We start from the raw sequence: 18,811 nt of genomic DNA, 5'->3' as shown, positions 1-18,811 counted from the left end.
TGACCCTTTTTAAGCTTTTATAACTTAGAATGCTTTTCAGTAATTACGGTAATATACTTGAATGAAGAAAATCCAGGCACTTTGTTTTTTGATGAAAGAAGAGAAATCTCTTTCTTTCTGATGAAGGAAGAGAAAGCATGATTTTGTGGAGATAAAAATAAAAAAAGCCAAGGCTCTGAATAAAATGTTTCAGAAATTTAGTAGTTTGTTTTATTTATACATACAAAGGTAACCCAAATTTCTGAATAGGCTCTCTCAAGTCTGAATTACTTCCTAAAGATGTATTAAATCAAGTTCATTCTTTAGTTACTGCAATAGTTGGAAAAAGTGGTTTAAGGAGGAAATAAGACTTTCTGGAAATTTGACCAAAATATAGATGAACTGGGTAAACAGAGATTGGGATTCCGATGCATTGAGCAGTTTAGAAGTTCTGACACCTAAAGGTGACAGATTCTCACAGCTACTCATAAACTGATCAGGTAAATACTTTTCCCTTCCTCTTAAGTCAGAGAAGAGGAACAGCCTGAAATCAGACTGTCACACTCAGCTCTGCTCCAAGGAACCATCTCTGTTAAACTGAACCCACACGAGACAACTCAGGACAGGGCCAGGCTGAGCAAACTCAGAGGAGAGCCAGGCTGAGCTAACACAGGTCTAAGCATCTGCCATTTTTTCAATCCTTCCTTCTCACTTGTATTTTTCCTACGAATGCCTTTGGCATGATTTTTGTCTGCCACAGTATTTTTTCCCTCCAGTTGATTATAGCTCTGCATTCTATGGCTGTATAAAGGTGACTTTGGCTGCCTGGTTATGTGGTGACTCCTCTCCCCTATGCTCCAGTAAATTCATCAGTCGCTGCCTTCTCTGGCCAAATCCATCATTCCTAATATAATCAGAGATCAAGAATATGGATCTCTTATGAATATGTGGTGTAGCAGATAACCTCTGTGCCTTCAGGATTTGAATGTGGGGAAACTGGTTCAGGTAATGGAACCAGTCACTTCAATTCTCTGCAGTGTTTCTGTTTCATGACTACTTATCTTAAATACTTCTTAAACTTCTTTTGACCCACTGCAGAAAATGTCTCAATGCTTAACTGACTGAATCCCACTATTCACTTCCTGGCTTTTGAGAACCTTTTTTCTCTGAAGACCCCTAACCTTCCAGCTCCACCCCGGCCAGGCCTGCTGTCATCAAAATCAACCTCATATAGCTACAGGTCTCTTGAACCTGCAGAGGGTGAGAAAAATGCCAGAGCATTTTCTGTCCCTGCCAGAGCATAATCCAGACTGCTAGGGTGGTATTTGTCTCACCAGGGCTCTACTTCAAAGCCATTCTTCTTATGCTGCCTTTAGAGGTAATAGAGGTTCTTCAGGTCTGTATTTCACCTTTCCTGCTTAGAGCAGAAGCCTGAAACAAGCTGGATGAGCAGATAAGGCAAATCACTGCCTTGACATCACCAAGAATTTTTAAAATAAGCATTACATGAGTCAAGTCATTCACTGTTCTGTATCTCTTTCTAGGTAAGGTTGCGGAAAACAATTGCTTGGGGGAGATGTAATAGTATGGATAGTACAATTTGTCTGTGATAACTTTTTGGGTCTTAAGGCCACTGGTTTGGCTCTGGTCAGGAGAGCTGAACTCTGCTTCTTGAACCATGTCTTCCAAGGTGCTAAAGAGCCCTTGGCATTATTAACCTGTTAAACATACCAAGGTTTTTCTAGAAGGTAATGCTATTTGGTCTAAGCCAAAATTAGTCAAGGACTAAGATTATAAAGGCACAGAAAACCTTTTCAGTGATCAGACCTGTGTTCTGACTCTGTGTAACCTGTCACTACACACAAACATGAAGAAAAAAGAATGGATGGAAAGGTTTCAGAGAAAAATCTATTTTAAAAGGCATGAAATTAAGAATCTATTCAGGTCATGCTACAGAGAAAGCATTTAATTGTCCTGCTGTAGAATGCTATCAGTGATGTACCCACAGTGTGTAGATATCCTCTGAAATGCACAGGGAAGGTGTTAGAGTGCAATGGACACATGATTCATCTCGTCAGTGTGTTCCCTTTGGAGCCTGTTGGATGGTGTCTGCACAGGGTGTGTAGGAATGATTAAAATGGGCTATGTTTCCTCTGTGAGAAGCCAGGCAAAATCACACCTCTCCACTTCTTCAGCTGCTTAGCTACTCACAGCTCCCTCATGCACACATGCACACGTGTGCACACACATCTCCTGTTCCTGCCTGGATCTTGGGGTGGTTTTCAGAGTGCGCCACAGTTGTTGATGTGTTTCCTGGTCATGAGGAGGGACAACAGTGCACAGACCATATGTGTTCCATATATGTGAAATATTCAGGCATGCTGAAAAATTGCTGTTTTGTCTTTGAAACTTGCCTTCTGCTTCCCCAGAACTGGGTGAAGACACTAATGCATATTGATATTTCTGAGTTTTCACGGGCAAACTCATTTGCTTTGGTTGAACCCAGCAGCTGTGTGGTCCATCTTGGCTAAGCAGAGCCTTCAGTGCTCAACCTGCACAATCTTGTTTCATTCTTGTTAACTGATAATGGATGGGCTAGCTGGCAGTTATGGTTTAGCCTAAATGGCCTTGTTATTTGCTGCTATTTCCTTAAATTGTGCAGAAAGGCATCCTATGCATTGTGTATCACCTCCTGGCAGGATGAGCCTCTTGCTCCCACCCACTGCCAGCAAAGCAGGTCTGATGCTGCAGTTCATGAAGTGAACAAAGGCAGCAGGGGCTCAGGGGAGATGCTTTATGCAGAGGATAAGATCAGGCTCAGACGCAGAGCTGCTTGGGGCGATGCATTATTAAATGCTATCTACTGATACTCTCCTTCTGTAGACACCCGATTAATGACATCCCACTTTATTATTCCTTATCTTTTATCTCCACCTTGTTTCACAAATGTAGCCAGCAGTACACAGCACTAACCAGAGACCCATGGCACTCATTAGATGGTGTCTGCTCCTCACAAGTGCCATCAGAGGTGCAATTTCCATCCCTGATTTTGCTAACGATGCTGGTTAACACGTTGCTGTGTCGCTGTTCAGGCAACCTAGACAACATGGTCTTGTCAGTCTCAAACTAGCTTATCTTTTACTTATGGTTTCCTTTGACACTCTCCTCTGATAAGCTGGGAGATAAACACAGACAGACCCTGCAATATATTCCCCTGGCACTGAAATCTTAGCAGTAACTCTGTAGAGGGGCTTCATCTAATGAGTACTTCCTTTAACCTGTTTTCTATTTTGTTTGAGCATTGCAGCTGCAGATCTTAAGGCACGTTTAAACTAGAAACACAATGTTGTTTAGCTGCTCCCTGTATCTCAGGAAGTGTTGTGTCTTTGTGTGAATGTGGGTGTTTATTTCCAGCAGCTACACCGTACAGGAAAGTCAAGCACATCCAGGTCCTGCTTTTAGCTTTGATGCTGTGATTAGAGGACAGCAGCTACCCGCTCTAAGAGAAAATAACCAGAGGAATATTTTTCTGCTGGGTTAGTGTCCTGGTTTATGTCAGCAACAGTTAATCAGGCACAATGATACTCTTCTTGAAGATAGCTAAAACTGCCCTGGTTGCTTTTCACAACCAGATATGGATTTGGTGAGGAGGGAGAAAAGGGGTGGATTAGGGAAAGGCAGCATCTTCTTAGTACTGGTGGTAATGGTGTGAGTCTTGCGTGACCAAGGACTCAAGGTCAGTCTCTCATCCTGAGGCTGCACCTGATTCTGGGAGCTCTATGTTCACCACCAAACCATGGCCCTAAGCATCACATCTTCACATTTTTTGTGATTTCATAATTTCCCTGGGCAGTCTGTTCCAATGCCTGACCAGTCTTTTAGTCAATAATTTTTTCCCAGTATCTAATCTAAACCTACCCTGGCACAACTTGAAAACATTTCCTCTTGTTCTGAATTGTCCTGAATTATTTCCTTCTGTGGCTGGCGGTCTCAGTACCAGATAATTTTCTGCCAGATTAGGAAGTGAGATTAGTTCAGTAAGGAGGAAATGTAGTGGTGGCACTGGTGATGCTCGTCCTCTTCCAACCTGTGTAACCCACCTCAGGTAACTTCACTTCTAAAGTGAGCTTTAACAGCAAAACTTATGGGAAAATTGAGAGCAATTTTTTGATACTAAATGATAATCCCAGAAAACTGTGGCTAAATTTATTATAGGCAGAGTAATAAACAAGCAGTGTCTGACACTTGAAGCTGAGAAAGTAAGAGGGTTTTTATTAACATATTACAGTGAGTGCTGGTTTGTGGACAGGCTGAGACTGAGATTAAAGGATCCCTACAGACATCTCAGGGAGCAATACAGCTACTTAAATCCAAATGTGTGGTCCTAACTGCCTCTGATAGCACTCTGCCATGCCTAGGGAAATCTTGAACCCTTGTGTATACCCCAGCATGGAGGGAGGAGGAGGATTAAAACTTTCATTCTTATTAAATTTAAATAGGTCACTTCTTGCTCAGTCATTTGTTGCAATTAGCATCTAATCTGGAGACACTTCCCTCCTGTGTAAGTCACAAGCCCGGGTACCAAACAGAGGATTGTGGGTGCCACAGATGGATTTCAGGGTGCAAAATATCAGGTTCTGGAGCATTTCTTGTATCAGCTGGGACACAGATGTTCTCAGGCCTCTCTGTGATCTCAACATGCATCTCCTGAGAAACCTGATGTTTTCTTTTCCAGCTACAAAATGATAAAATAATAATGATAAAACATATAAAACTATCTATAGATTATTTCTGTTTTCTTTAAATTTTATCTTTCTTACCTGTTCAGCAATCTTATACAGCAGAGCAGATGGACAGTGATATAAAGTCAGTAAATCAATCTGAAAATGGCCCAGTTAGAGTTAGTACAATGTTCATTTCTTCATTGTATAACACTTATCTAAAAAGCTTATCTGTGGCTAAATGTTGCAGATAAAATCAATAAGGATTATCTCCATACAAGTAGAAAAGGCAGCACCTTTCTGCTCAGATGATTAATATTTCAAGTGCAACAGTCCCATTTTTTTTTTAAGGTCATTATAAAGGACATCAAATCTAGAGAAAGAAGAAATTCAGTTCTGCCTGCCACGAGATTTTTCCAACTGCCATTAAGGGACATTCTCTTTGTAATGGCAAGAGACAGGACACTGCCTTGGCTGAACTGTCCCCATCACCACGTTCCTCTTAAAACACTGCACGAGTAAGATAATTCTTGCACTTAGAGAAGAAGTTATTCCAAACTAATCTTTGGTCAGGAAGTTGCACCAGGTACGTCCTCTTTAACTGAATTTATCCTATCCTATCCTATCCTATCCTATCCTATCCTATCCTATCCTATCCTATCCTATCCTATCCTATCCTATCCTATCGTGTGTACTTTTCCACAATGAACCCGGAGGTCCATCACATGGAGGGATGTAATTCAGGCCCTCTCCCAGAGCAGCCAGCTCTCTGCAAGGAGCTCCCTCAGGAGCAGGTGAGAAGGAGGAATAGGGAATAATCCCTTTCCACAAGCCTTCCCATGGAATCTTCTTGTTTGCTCTGGATCCTTGCTAAAGGTAGGCAGGGTATCAAGGGTTTCTCCTTGAAAGGTGGAAGGAAGCAGGAACAGGATGTGCTAGGAGGAAAGCCTGCTCTGCTGTGGGGATCTCAGTGCTGACAGAAGCTATAAGGGACAAGGCAAACTGCCTTCCAATATACACTTAGGAAGTGTATATTATAATGGCTGTTAAGTCTTTTACCAGCCCTGATTGCAACAGGACCCTTTGGTATCATAGTCAGTCACTAAGTATTTCTCATGCCCTAAAAACATCAATAGCTGGGCCTCACACAAAGTAGTGGTTTTAGAGCACATGTTTCTAGACATTTCTGGAGACAGACTCCACTCCCTCTCTGGGCAATGTGTTCAGTGCTCGGTCACTGCACAGGAAAGTTCTGCCTCCTGTCTGGGTGGAACTCACTGGGATCAGTCCCTGCCCGTTCCTCTGGTGCCATTGCTGGGTCCCAGAGCAGAGCCTGGGCCCTGCTCTGACCTTCCCTGCTCACAGGGACACCCAGGGCTGAGGGTCCCTCTCAGCTGTGCTTCCTCTGGAGGCTGAACAGCCCCAGCTCCCTCAGCCTTTCCTCATCAGGGAGATGCTCCAGTCTCTTCATCATCATTGTCACCCAGCACTAGACCCACTCCAGGAGCTCCATGACCCTCTTTTGCCAATGAGCCCAGAGCTGGACACAGCACCCCAGATGTGCCTCATTTGGTGTCCTTGCTCACAGTCCTTGCTCCTGGGTCTGGACATCTTGTCATCCACCAGGACCCCGAGGTGTCAGAGGTCTCTGTCTCCTCCCCAGCTTAGGATCATCCACAGATGTGTGTGTTCAGCTGCATGGATGTGCCATGTTTTAGTACTTTCACCTGAACCACACCTCTCAAGTTTGTTACTTAAGCCATCACAGTGTCTTCTCATCTGAGTGACTCACTGAAGAGAGTTTGTTTTGGGAAGATCAGCTCCTGAAGGATCCATGCTGATTTTTAATACGCTACTGGTTACAAAATGACAGGAAAAAAATTTGTTTCATTATCTTTCTGGAGATCTAAATCAGGCTTATGGACCTTTATGCCCTGGGTCAGATGTGTGATGATTGATTTTTACCTTATTACACTACTTTTTTCCTCTTAGGAGTGACTAAGAAATGAGTTCTTGTGGTTTCGCTTGCAGAAATCACTACAGAAAAGACATTGAGGGGATGGAGCAAATCCAGAGAAAGGAACGGAGCTGGGGAAGGGTCTGGAGCCCAGGTCTGATGAGGAGCAGCAGAGGGAGCTGGGGGGACTCAGCCTGGAGAAAAGGAGGCTCAGGGGGGACCTTCTCATTCTTTACAACTCCCTATAAAGAGATTGTAGGACATTGGCAACAAATTTCTTCACAGAAGGGGTTGTCAAGCATTGAACAGGCTACTCAGGGAAGTGTTGGAGTCACCATCCCTGGAAATACTCAAGAAATATGCAATTTTAGTTCTTAGGGACATGGTTTAGTGGTGGACCTGGCAGTGACAGGTAAATATTTGGACTCAATTCTATTAGAGGTCTTTTCCAGATTTAATGATTCTCTGATTTCCTGACCCATTATTCATGGTAAAGGAGTATTTTTTGAGTAAGGGTAATGGTTCTGCCCACTTCCTTATTGATAGCAACACTGGATTAACTATTGCAATTCTTACTTGGACCTGTGCTAATTATTTCAGAGTGTAGTAAGTAATGTTCCAGCACTCACACCTCTGCCCTGGCATTGCTTTATTTGCTTTTAGAGCTGACTCCAGCTGAGAGGTCAGTGTGCCATGGAGGGGAAAAATGGTGGAGATGAATGAGGAAAAAAAAACCAACCAAACAACCCAAATAATAAGACCTTTGAGTTGTGAAATCGAACTTTTAACTTAATGCTTGTCTTTCACACTAGAAGAAATGCCACTGGAATGAAGGAGTCAAATGTGTGATGAAATTATTCTGTGCCAAGGGCTCTGAGACTTGAAATCTTAATTATGACAGCAGCTTCCTTACTAAAAGGGGACTGGAATGTGCAAGCTTTGTAAGGTGAGACTGAAATAATATTTAACCCCATTGTTAACTGCACAGAAAAGCACCGGTATCCCAAAGGTCACCGAGTGGGGATTGCAGGTTATTTATGTTAATTGTTATTTCTCTCTGAAAGGGAGTCTGATGGAGGGTTGCTTTCCTGACTTCTGGTTTTGCTTAGGAAATCTTCTCACATAACCTGATTCTGCTCATGCTGTTAAATATTTAGGCTCGCTTCAACACCTAATGCTAATAAAGTCACAACTTTGGTGCAGTTTAGAGAATTTTATTTCATGGTAATAAGAAAGAATGAAAATTATGATGAACTGGTCAGTGAAAAATGAGTAATTTAATGACTGATACAGTCATTAAAAAAATTGAAACACATGTCTACTTGTTATGGAAAAACAAAGTTTCCAAATGCAGGGATCTTCCCCCTTTTGACTATCTGTTATTGTGAATTAAGCCCTTTTCTCAGACAGTCATTTTTCTTTACAAGGTAGGTTTGGTCACCTGTATTTAAATGCAATCTTATACTATAAATAGGATTCTTAATTTAAATTAACTACATTTGGTTTGGTTTTTGGGGGTATTTTTTGTGTTTTTTCACAACTGAGCATTTTATAGTAGAACATATGTCAGCAACAGATTCTAAACCAGAATAGATCTACAGGAAACTGCTCTGCTCTCCTAATTTCATTTAAGAATTACATATTTCAAGCAATACTGTTTATCTGCTGGTCCTGTTAATAATAGTTTAAATTTTCAATCAATTTAAAAGTAGTTACATGACCAAGCATTATCCATCTATGCTAAGAACATAATAAACATATGGAAACACAGACCTTTCACAAATGTTTATTAGATAACATTCTGGGAAAAGAAAGATGAGAAACACTAATAATTAAATATATCTGGCAAACAAACAACAAATTTAAATTAAGATTTCTACCATGATCTAGACCATTATATAAATAGAATATGTACATCATGCTACAGATTTTTCTTGTGTGAGTCACTGTACTGAAGTCAGTCCTTCTGCATATGTTGGAGAGGCAGGATGGAACTGGTGTTTGTGGAAGAATTCATTAAGGAGATGGATATGCAGGAAGGTAGAAGTTGAGCTTGTTATTTTATTTCAGTTTTGCATTGACAGGAGCAGAGCAGTGGACTTGATGAAGCTCTGGGCTCATCCTGGACACTTTGCCAGGAGTGTTGGAAAAAAGCATCTTCAAACTTTCAAGTCTTGGCTGAAAATGATTTGAAACACAAAATTAATTGCGAGTGGGAAGTGAAAACTCGCATCATGTTCTTTCAGAATAATTTTTCATCAACATTATTTTCTCTCTAATGTTTTCTTCTCTGTTGCTATTTACTCCCCAGCAGCATCCCAGCCACTAATTTGACCACACATAGAAAATAAGTGTTGTTCTCAAGGAGATTTTTTACTTATCCATAAAGGCATTTTAAAGCTTTCTTTCTTTATGCTACAGCCTGTGATGGGAATTTGGTTAATTCAATAACAGAAGATATTAATTAAATCTTGCATTGTGAGACTCAGCCCATATGCTTTTATTTCCTGTTAGAATTCTAAAAACTCAGGTTTGCTGCTTGCTCTTATCAAATGTGTTGCTACTTCCATTTATCTGCCACCACTGTTTAAAGGATGTAAGAAGCAAAAAAAAAAAGGTAAAGAAGTCCCCTCCTTCCCTAGAATTTCTTAGGTTGAAGGATGAGATTTATCTCTCCTGGGCATGGAAAAGTGTTATCTCACCTAGGTAAAGCAGACAGCATAGTGAAATGTAATTCTCTGATAGTACTCTTTGCCTAGTATTTCAGCAATTTTTTTTTTAATCTGTTTGAATAAATTAATTGCTGTTTAGGAGTTTTTGTTAAGCATTAACTTTACCAGGTCACAATTAAAATACTTGGAACTTACTGCATAATCCATCCTCACAAGCACTGGGGCAATCCCCACAGGGCTTTCCTTCCTTGTAGGGTGTCTTCATTGAACTTATTAGGTTTCCCCTGAAACATCAATGTTACCAACATCAGCTGTGAAGTCACTGCACCATACCTGAGAGGAAAACTAATCTGTAAAGATGTTTAGATTTACACTCAGTTACTTATGTAACTTACTGGGACATTTACACTTGGTCCTTGGTAATATGTCAATTTTTTTCATGTCTGCTGGCTTTATTTGGAAATGCTTCTGCAGTGGGCAGAGAGGGGGAGGAATTTGCAGGGGTGGCTTTTGTGAGAAGACACCAGAGGTTGTCTTTGTTCCAGACAGGGCCAGTGTTGCCCAGCTCCAAGCTGGACCCATGTGATGGTTATCGTGGCTCTGTGATAACATATTTGAGGGAGACTAAATTCTGCATGTAACAGCAACCAGAAGAAAGGAGTGAGAATGTGTGAGTGAAATCACTCTGCAGACACTCAGGTCAGTGCAGAAGGAGAGGCAGGAGGTGCCCCAGGCACTTGAACTGAGATTCCCCAGTGCAGCCCATGGAGAGGCAGCTGTGTCCCCTGCTGCCCATGGATGTCCATGAAGACACAGAGATCCACCTGCAACCTGTGGAGGACCCACACTGGAGCAGGAGGATGCCTGAAGGAGGCTGTGATCCCATGGGAAGCCCTCACTGGGTCAGGCTCCTGACGGGACTTGTGACCCTGTGGGGGACACACATTGCAACATTCCAATCCTGAAGGAATGGAAGCATGGAAGGAATCCATGCTGGAGCAGTTTAGGAGGAACTGAAGGACCCACACTGAAATTCATGGAGGACTCTCTCCCGTGAGAAGGACTCCACAATGGGGTGGGGGAAGAGCATGGGGGAAGGAGTGGCAGAAGTGGCACAAGATGAACTGACCAGAATGCCCAGCTCCATCCCGTTGTGCTGCTGAGGGGGAGGAGGTAGAGAAAATCAGGAGTCAAGCTGAGATTGGGAAGAAAGTGGGGGCTGGTAGAAGGTGCTTTAGATTTGGTTTTACTTCTTATTATCCTAGTCTGATTTGATTAGTCACAAATGAAGTTAATTTTCCCAAACTGAGTCTCTTTTTCCCATGACAGTAAGTGGTGAGTGAACTCCCCTGACCTCATCCTGACCTGTGAACTTTTTGCCATACTATTTAACTGCTCCGTCCTGTTGAGAAGAGTCAGAGAGGCTGAGTGATCTACTGGTGGTCAGTCAAGGTAAACCCACAACAAGATATTGTGAATGTGGAAATTAATTTTAGGCACTATTTGAAGTCATCACTTTACCTTAACATTCCCATTAAAGTTTTTTTATTATTAATTATAGTCTTCACTGTACTGTACATATTGGTATACCTTTCTGAACCAACATTTCAAGTAGAATGTACAAAATATTTCTAATTAACTATTATGAAAGCTAGGATTTTTTGGCAAGTAACATTTTATCTCAAAATTATTGTCCCTTTTATATATTTTATGCTTTTTCTTGTTTGACAACTCTTTTGATGAGTATATTTCTGTCCTTTCATATTCCTAATAGAGTCTTCAAACCTGTTTCTCAGCTGCTGGTGATGTGCCCTGATACAAATTTCTCTAACTCCTGGCTAATTTTGGTAATGTAATAAGTACCAAAATCAAAATCAATACGTACGCGGGGCAGTACTGGCAGACATAAAAGTAACTGTACTTAGTGTTGTTGCAGAAAGCGAAACCACATCCAATTTTATAAGAATTGTGCCAAACCATCTGTAGGTATAAGAATAAAAATAATGGGAATATGAAAAATATACATTTGAAAATAATTTAAAGACAATATGCAACACAGAAATATTTGCAGTAATGTCAAGTCACTTTATTTATCCTTTGTATTAAAAATATGAGCCCCATTTTATTGAAAATCTGCCTTCACCCCTATTCAACCAAAGAATATTGGGGATAAAAACAATAATAATTCAAGACAAATGTTTATAAAACCTTTGATTTTGTATTTCTGTCTTCATTCAATTGAAACGGTCAATGTAGGAATGATGTAGTAAAATTTTGTATCCTGTGTTTTGTGCAGTTACTGTAGAAGTTTAGGATAAGCTGTTGTCCAGCTCTTCTGAGTCAAAAGAACTTTGTTGACTACAACAAACCTGTATATATTTCCTTGCTGATACTTTAATAACCCTGTTTTTCCCGTGTCTGGGTAATTCTCAGATGGTAAACAAGTTGATGCTTCCTGAAGTCTTGAAATACCAGTATCTTTACTCTTTACTCCTACATACACTTAGACTATTATTTTCATTTTAATTTTGTTACTTTACCTCTTATTTTCACTCTAATTATTTTCCTTTAAATTTTTTCATCTTTTTTTGTTAGAATAAGTCCCATGTCTCCTTTATATTTATTTCCTTTAAAGATGAGAGGTAAAACTTGCTTAGCTAACATTTATTTGTTCAGCCTGAAATATAAATATATATATGTAAAAAATACATCTACCTGAGTGTAATGGCCAAACATTGCACCTTTCGTTTTTGCCCCAGTTCCATATTCAAAATTCTTCTCCTCATTGTACCAGGCCTGAAGGACATCTGACCATGAGAATGGGGCAGAGGACATGAAGAGATTTTCACCACATAGTACATCTGAAAAGAGAGTGGTGCTGAGAAATGCATAGAGAATCCACACACGAGACAAAAAACCCAACAAAACAAACCAGCAAAAACTGGGATGACTTCCACAGACATTCTCATCCTAAATAGAACAGCGGGATGTTGTTTTTTTTCCAGCTGACTGACATCATCCTTTGTAAATACTGAAGGTGTCACTTGGCCACTTTGCAGCACGCCCTGTTTGGCTGGTGGTTGGTTGTTGGCAGACATTCTGCAGGAACACCTACACAGGTTCATGGCTGTAATTTTGCTGTTTGGAAGTTGCCAACATAATCATTACCCAGGTCACAGCCCAGTAATCTTGGGAAAATCCCAATAATCCAAATTTTACTCCTTGCACAAAAGAAGGTGTCTATACTGCATTTATCTACTCTTTTTATTCAGGTTTAACCCCACTGCATTGGTCCTCAATGTGCACCCTGGCAAAAACCAGAGGATTAGGATTTTAGGAAAAAATATTGACAGGACTGTCTGCATCTTAGATATGGTATGGGCAGAAGTCAGTCAACAGCATACTGGGCTGTTAACATGGTAGAGCTGTAAATTCAATATCTAGTGACTGACTGAAGTGTTAATCTGAACCTCAAAGACAGTTTTAGGCTGCAATGTGCCAGGGGATTTAAAAGCTCTAAGACTGGTCTGAGAAACTATGCTTAGTACCACCAGCAAATTTTACACCTTTGCCTTTTGCCCCTTTCTTCCAAGACATTTCAAACCAGCACATGTGAACTGGTTTTTGCACTTAAGTGGCTCTAGACCTCTAGATTTGGGGGTTTTAAATTGATATTTTAGAACAATATGCTTCATCCCTATGATTTTTTTTTTCATCTAATGTAGAAATGGGATATACCTATGTAAAACTGGGATGAGAACGGGATTGAACTTTTCTCACTTGCTGGGCAGATTTCTACCTAGAAATTTCCCTTTGTCCCATGACAAAAAAAAAAAGAAAATCAACATGGAATTAAAATTTCATCTTATTTCTCTGCAACAAGCAAAACCCCAAACTGGCCACAATAACCTGTGATGTTGCTCAATTCCATTCGTGCTTCACTTACTGGTTCTCCTCAGATGAGGAGGACTGTGGCTTAAAGTACATTGATTGGCCCAGTTTTGGGCATTCTCTGCGGCTGCAGGACACCATTCCTTAACGAAAGAAGAAAATATCTGTCACATACCCATGAATAACCCCTCATACATACGCCTCATAAAGGAGCAACATATAGAAATTACATTTAAATAAGAAAAAAGTCAAATGCAAAATCCTTTTCATCCTATTTTTTGAGGGGAGAGGGAGGTAGGAGCAAAGTTACTGTGCACCAAGGGAATAGAAACTGTGAAGCCTGATGAAGAATGCATCAGAAAGAAATTAATTATGCTATGAATCTTTCTTCTTTTAATTTTACTTCACAAGAGACATTACTGTTGATACACCACTAAATTTTCCAGTTTTTTTCTTCCACCTGCCCAGCCTTATGTTTCTCTTGGTGCTGGCTGTGCTCAATCCTTAGAAAAGGTCTGGAGAAGGAATTTGTGGCTAAATAAAATAATGCGACCCTGCATATAGTCCTGTATCTCTCATAGAGTCCACTACACATTAAAAATAGATTTACAGCACAAAAACTTACCATCTTCATCATGTTGCTGGCAGTTGGTTTTACTCCTCTCCTGAGGGCATTATGTCTGTCAACAATCAACTTTTGCTGCTCTGCTCTGCTGCTTGACAGAGCACTGAGAGCTTCAGTTTCCTAAATTGAAAAAAAAAAAAATGCTGTATTTCTCTTTTGTTTGAATGTTACTAAATCCTGCATTCTGTGTAGGAAATATTAAATTACCAAGATTTTATTATCAACCAAGGAGATAATCCCAGTGGAGGAGGAAGGACTGTGGTCCTCTTTGTCTCCTAAGTGTCTCCAGGGGTGCTTCCATATGGAGCAGCATTTCAGTGGTTCCACAGTGTAGAGGTTAGCAGTAATAACACAGATTCCTGTATTGTATCTTCCAACCCTCTCTGGAGGACCGAGATATCCTGGAATGCCTCTGTGCCTGTAGACTCGTACATTTAGGCAACAGAACCAGTCTTATTTACCAATATAATTTCCTAATGAGGTTTTGTGGAATGAGGAACTAAAAATCATCAGAATTTATGAATTGTGTTTATGATGTGTTTCTCTTCTGTCTTGTTTTAAACATCCCTATCAATGTTTTTCTATTGAAGAAATCTGTTGTTTAATCACAAGGATCATCCCAGGCCTCTTGTGGTATTTCAAAAGGACATTCCCCTGAACAGAAAATGTTTATACCTTTCATGCCTTAGATTTTCTTCCAATTCTGTCATAACTGATAAAATTTCACTTGTTCTCTAATTAAAAAATAGTCATGTGAGGAACTCAGCCTCCTCTTTACATCCATTCTCAGCTAGTCTAGACTGCAGCATTGAGAGGAGAAACGGAAGAATTAAGGGGAAATGCAGTCAAACCACTGATCACGTCCAGTGTTTCTGATGCAAAAGTAGCAAATTTCAAACTAAGTTTGGGTTGGGAGGAACCACTCTGTGTGTGCATTCAGAGTGTTAACTTGGCTGATGGAGGGAAATCAGGGATATGGGCTGAGTGGATGTGATTGTGAGCAGAGGGAGAGGCAATACCTCAGGACCTGGAGGATGAGAAAGGAAGGGAGGTAAGTAAACATGTGTGAAATTAATGGGAAAAGTATTTGATCTTTCGGAGGTCCAGATTATTGGATTTGTGTATGGAAACTTCTGGAAAATACAAGTAATGCTGAATCTTTAGATTTTTTTTGGTGCAAATGTGGAACCAGGCAACTGCTTTGAAATGAAGCAGACTTCAAGGATAAATGTTTTCCAGATCCTATATCTATTACTTCAAGGATAAATGCTTTCCAGATCCTAAATATCTCATCAGACTCTTTCTGCATATATTTGGTGTGCACAGGAAAGCTATATTCAGTTGGTCTACAAGTGCCTCAGAGCCCACCCAAATTTTACAAATAAGAGATATGTATTCTACCTGTCCAGTGGATGGAGGCAGCACAGCTGTGAGACACAGGAACACCACTGACAGAATCATCTCTGAAAAGGTGAGAATAAGGAATTAATTTCCTTTTTGGGGAGCTTTCATTTCTCTGAATACGAAATACATCTTTCTCCTGCATGTTTGCTGGCTTTTGCTCAAGATCCTCCCTCCCTGCCCATCCATTTTTAGAACTAAAATAATAAAATTAATTCTCTCTCTTCATTTCCAAATTTCTATGAATCAACTGCGTTTTACATCTCATACTTCCTGCTCTAGCCCTGATGTAATATTTCCACAGGTATTCACAGGGATTTTTGTTGCCCTTCCTGCAGGAAGCCTATTGCTCATTTTCAAACTGCAGAATGGGACGGGATGCTGCTCTCAGCCTGTTCCTGTGCCTAGGTGAATCTGAAAATTCCCCTCCTCCCCTTTGCCTGCTCTGACTGGAGTGCTTTGGTCGAAAGGGGAATTAGAGACTGAGTCCATCTGGTCTTTACAGTCAGGTATAGGAGTCAAAATCCAAAACCTGTTCAAAGCCTGATGACCAGCACTATGAAATTTTGAATGTGAGCAGGAGAAGAACTGGGAAAGACTTGATTCAGGAAGATTTTTTTTGTTTTTATCTGTTTTAAGACTATTCTTGATTATCTTACAAGTAATAAGAAATTACAACAGAAATTAGAGCCCTCTTTAACACTGTGATTCTTGATATTTCCTATGCAGGGCCAGGAGTAGGACTTTGATGATCCTTGTGGGTCCCATCCAACTCAGGTTATTCTACAAATATCTGATTCTAATTGAAGAATAATACACCAGACCCTGGACTCCAAGACTCCACTTGCCTGGGAGGCTCAAACACCACTCCAGCAACCAAGGAGGTCACTGCAAAGTTCAGGTATCTGCAATCAGTCACACGAATTACATCTAGCTTGTTTCTGCTCACCTACCTCTGGCAGGCAAGCAGGTGACTAGAGTGGAATTTACTTGTTCTGGCAATTTTCCCAGCCTCCCACTCCGAGGGAATTTATGGGCATGTTACCACAGAGGTATATTATTAGCTTAGCTTGTTTGGTTTTGAGGGGCTGCTGATTTTAGTTTTAAATTATTCTTGGGGAGAGGCCAGTAGGGTTTGCTGATCCTTTCATATTCAGCAAAGCCCCTTTGCCTCGAGGCAACCAGTTTATATAAAACACAGAGTGCTCTGGAGAGCACTGGTACTTGTGGAGAACATGTGGTTAAGACAAAACTATTATTTTCCAGGTGTTACAGCAAAGTTCCAGTTCTTCACCAGCCTCTTACCTTGCTCTGGGGGTGACCCACAGTGCCCAACCTTAGGCAGGGATGCTGCTCCAGGTCTGCTAAACAGCAAAACCCACAGACTGTGACTGTGGGCAGCTGGAGTTCAGAGACCAAAAAACTGGAAAGACTGGTCACATCTGTCCAATTTATCTCTAACAGCCTTCAAAATAAGGTGGCTTATTCCAAGCACTTGTATTTGAGGGAAGATCTAGTTGATCCAGGGGAAAACATATGGATACTTAATAGAATAAGTCATTGATCTCCTGTTCTTAGTACTGCTTTATGTCCCTTACTTTTAATTTTGACATCACCTGTTCCTCCTTGAAGTGGTTAAGAATCACAGAATCTTTTTCTTATTAACTTCTCAATGTGTATTTCTCAGACCTGTTACAAAACTTTGCACTTTGTCTGACTTAGGTGTTTAACACCAAAAGGTTATACTCCCAATATAATGAAAAAAGATGCTTTTCACTTAATTTATAACTAGAAAGTACATAGAATTTGGGCTAATTTTAGCTGTACACAAGTTACAATCAAAAATATGCCTTTTGAGTACAAAACATGATGAGATGCAAGTAGAAAGCAACTCTTTTGGTGCATAAAACATATTAAAGGAAAAAACTCTTCACTGAAATTATGAAGCTTTCTATTTTGCAAACCAACCTGAAGAAGCTAACTTAGAGACACGGGCAAAGTATTCATTCACTGTAATATTTTCTATGAATTAACTTACAATTAAATATAATTGGTAAGTTAATACATGATACAAGTTTCAAAATGCCATTGGAATGCTTTTTAAGACCCAGTGGGTTTCCCACTCCAAGATATTAACATACTTTTGGCAATCCCACTGATTTCAACCAAATGCTTACAGTTTATGAGATGTAAATTTAATTGCTCTGCATTAATTTCTAGGCACCGGTCCTAAAATCAGTCTCTCTCTCCCCCTCCCCTGCTCCCCCTCAATCAAACATAAATCAGGACATGTGCCAAGTCTTACTGACTTTCCTGCAAATCCATCTGTATACCAGGATCTGCCACTGAAAGATGGTGCTTTAGCATCCCTAGTTTGTATGAGTTTGGCAAACTCATGAGAATATGTTTTTCCCATCTCTCCTTCTAAAATAAAAATTAAAAAGGTGTATCCTAAATTATTCATTCAATTGGATAGCCATTACAAAAAAAAAAAAAACTCAATTATTTTTTATTATCTTTGAAAAAGACCTGAAATAGAATAAAGTTTCTGTTATTGCACTTGTGCAGCATTATTGCACAATGTCTACTTAGCAGCCAATTTGCAGAAGAGGAGTCAATTAAACAGGGTGGTAATTTTCCCACTCTGAAAATAGGTGGTGATGGAAACATGAACCAATAGAACTTACCAAGGTGAATATATATCCCATTCAATGGGATCCCATTCAATATATATCCCATTCAATGTGTTTTACTGTCTCTCTGTCCCTTTCCCTACATACATATAATTTACAAAGATGTTGCTCTCTTGATACAGGTGGCTTTTCTGGTATTTTAAACTGTTCATCTATATTCTGTACCTTTTTGTTTTAGCTCTTGTTACTCTATTCCCTATTTAATCCTTATTTTTCACTGAATAAAGTCCTCTTCTGTGACTAGTTTTTCAAAAAGTCTTCTGATGATAGGTTCTATTTTAATACATGAAAAAAATCACAATAATTTAAGCCAACGAATCAAGGCGAATCCTACCTTTTGTTTCCTCAAAGATCAGAAGTTTCTTCTGTCCTTGATCAGGTAGTTGTGGAATATGGCTGGAATTCTTCACTGGAGGGTTATTTATAGCTCTCCTGTTTCCTGATAGGACAAGGTGATTCAACGTCACCTTGTATTACAAAATTCATGTAGTGACCAGATAGAACAGCATATTTTTCAAGTTTAAATTCATCCAAAAAGAAGGTTGTTTGCTTGTCTTCCATTTTAGTTTCCTCTTACTTCTTGTACTGGAATAGATGGAATACTCTTAAATGACATCTTAAATTTGAAATTTGCAGTCAATGGGCAGGCCAGGTACAACACACCCTGCTAATGATTGACACATCCGGTTGTAGTAACATTTGATTCTAATCTCCAGCAATGCAAATAAGCTCAGCTAGCGACTGAGTTTATTATTATCAGTCTTATTATTTAACAATGCCTCCAGACTGACATTGTTGTAGCCAAGATGCAATCTTGCACATTGATTTATCCATGGGAGTTTAAAAAGCCTTGGGCCAAGTTCGTGTTCATG

At 40.1% G+C, this 18,811-nt stretch overlaps 1 protein-coding gene across 1 annotated transcript; it reads right to left on the bottom strand.

Annotated features, from left to right (window-relative positions):
• Positions 1-8,427: 8,427 nt before the first annotated feature.
• LOC100231317 (cysteine-rich venom protein kaouthin-2) lies at positions 8,428-18,444 on the bottom strand (the record flags this gene model as incomplete). The annotated part of the gene is given in 10 exon segments (XM_041714973.2): positions 8,428-8,835; positions 9,525-9,613; positions 11,215-11,309; positions 12,045-12,190; positions 13,276-13,363; positions 13,846-13,965; positions 15,247-15,308; positions 18,274-18,340; positions 18,342-18,407; positions 18,409-18,444. Coding segments are annotated over 10 exon segments (780 nt in total), but the record flags the coding sequence as incomplete, so codon positions are not given.
• Between the last annotated feature and the right edge of the window lie 367 nt (positions 18,445-18,811).

The sequence above is a fragment of the Taeniopygia guttata genome, chromosome 3, assembly GCF_048771995.1.
Source record: "Taeniopygia guttata chromosome 3, bTaeGut7.mat, whole genome shotgun sequence".
NCBI lineage: Eukaryota > Metazoa > Chordata > Aves > Passeriformes > Estrildidae > Taeniopygia > Taeniopygia guttata.
This window is presented reverse-complemented; position numbering and strand designations above follow the sequence as displayed.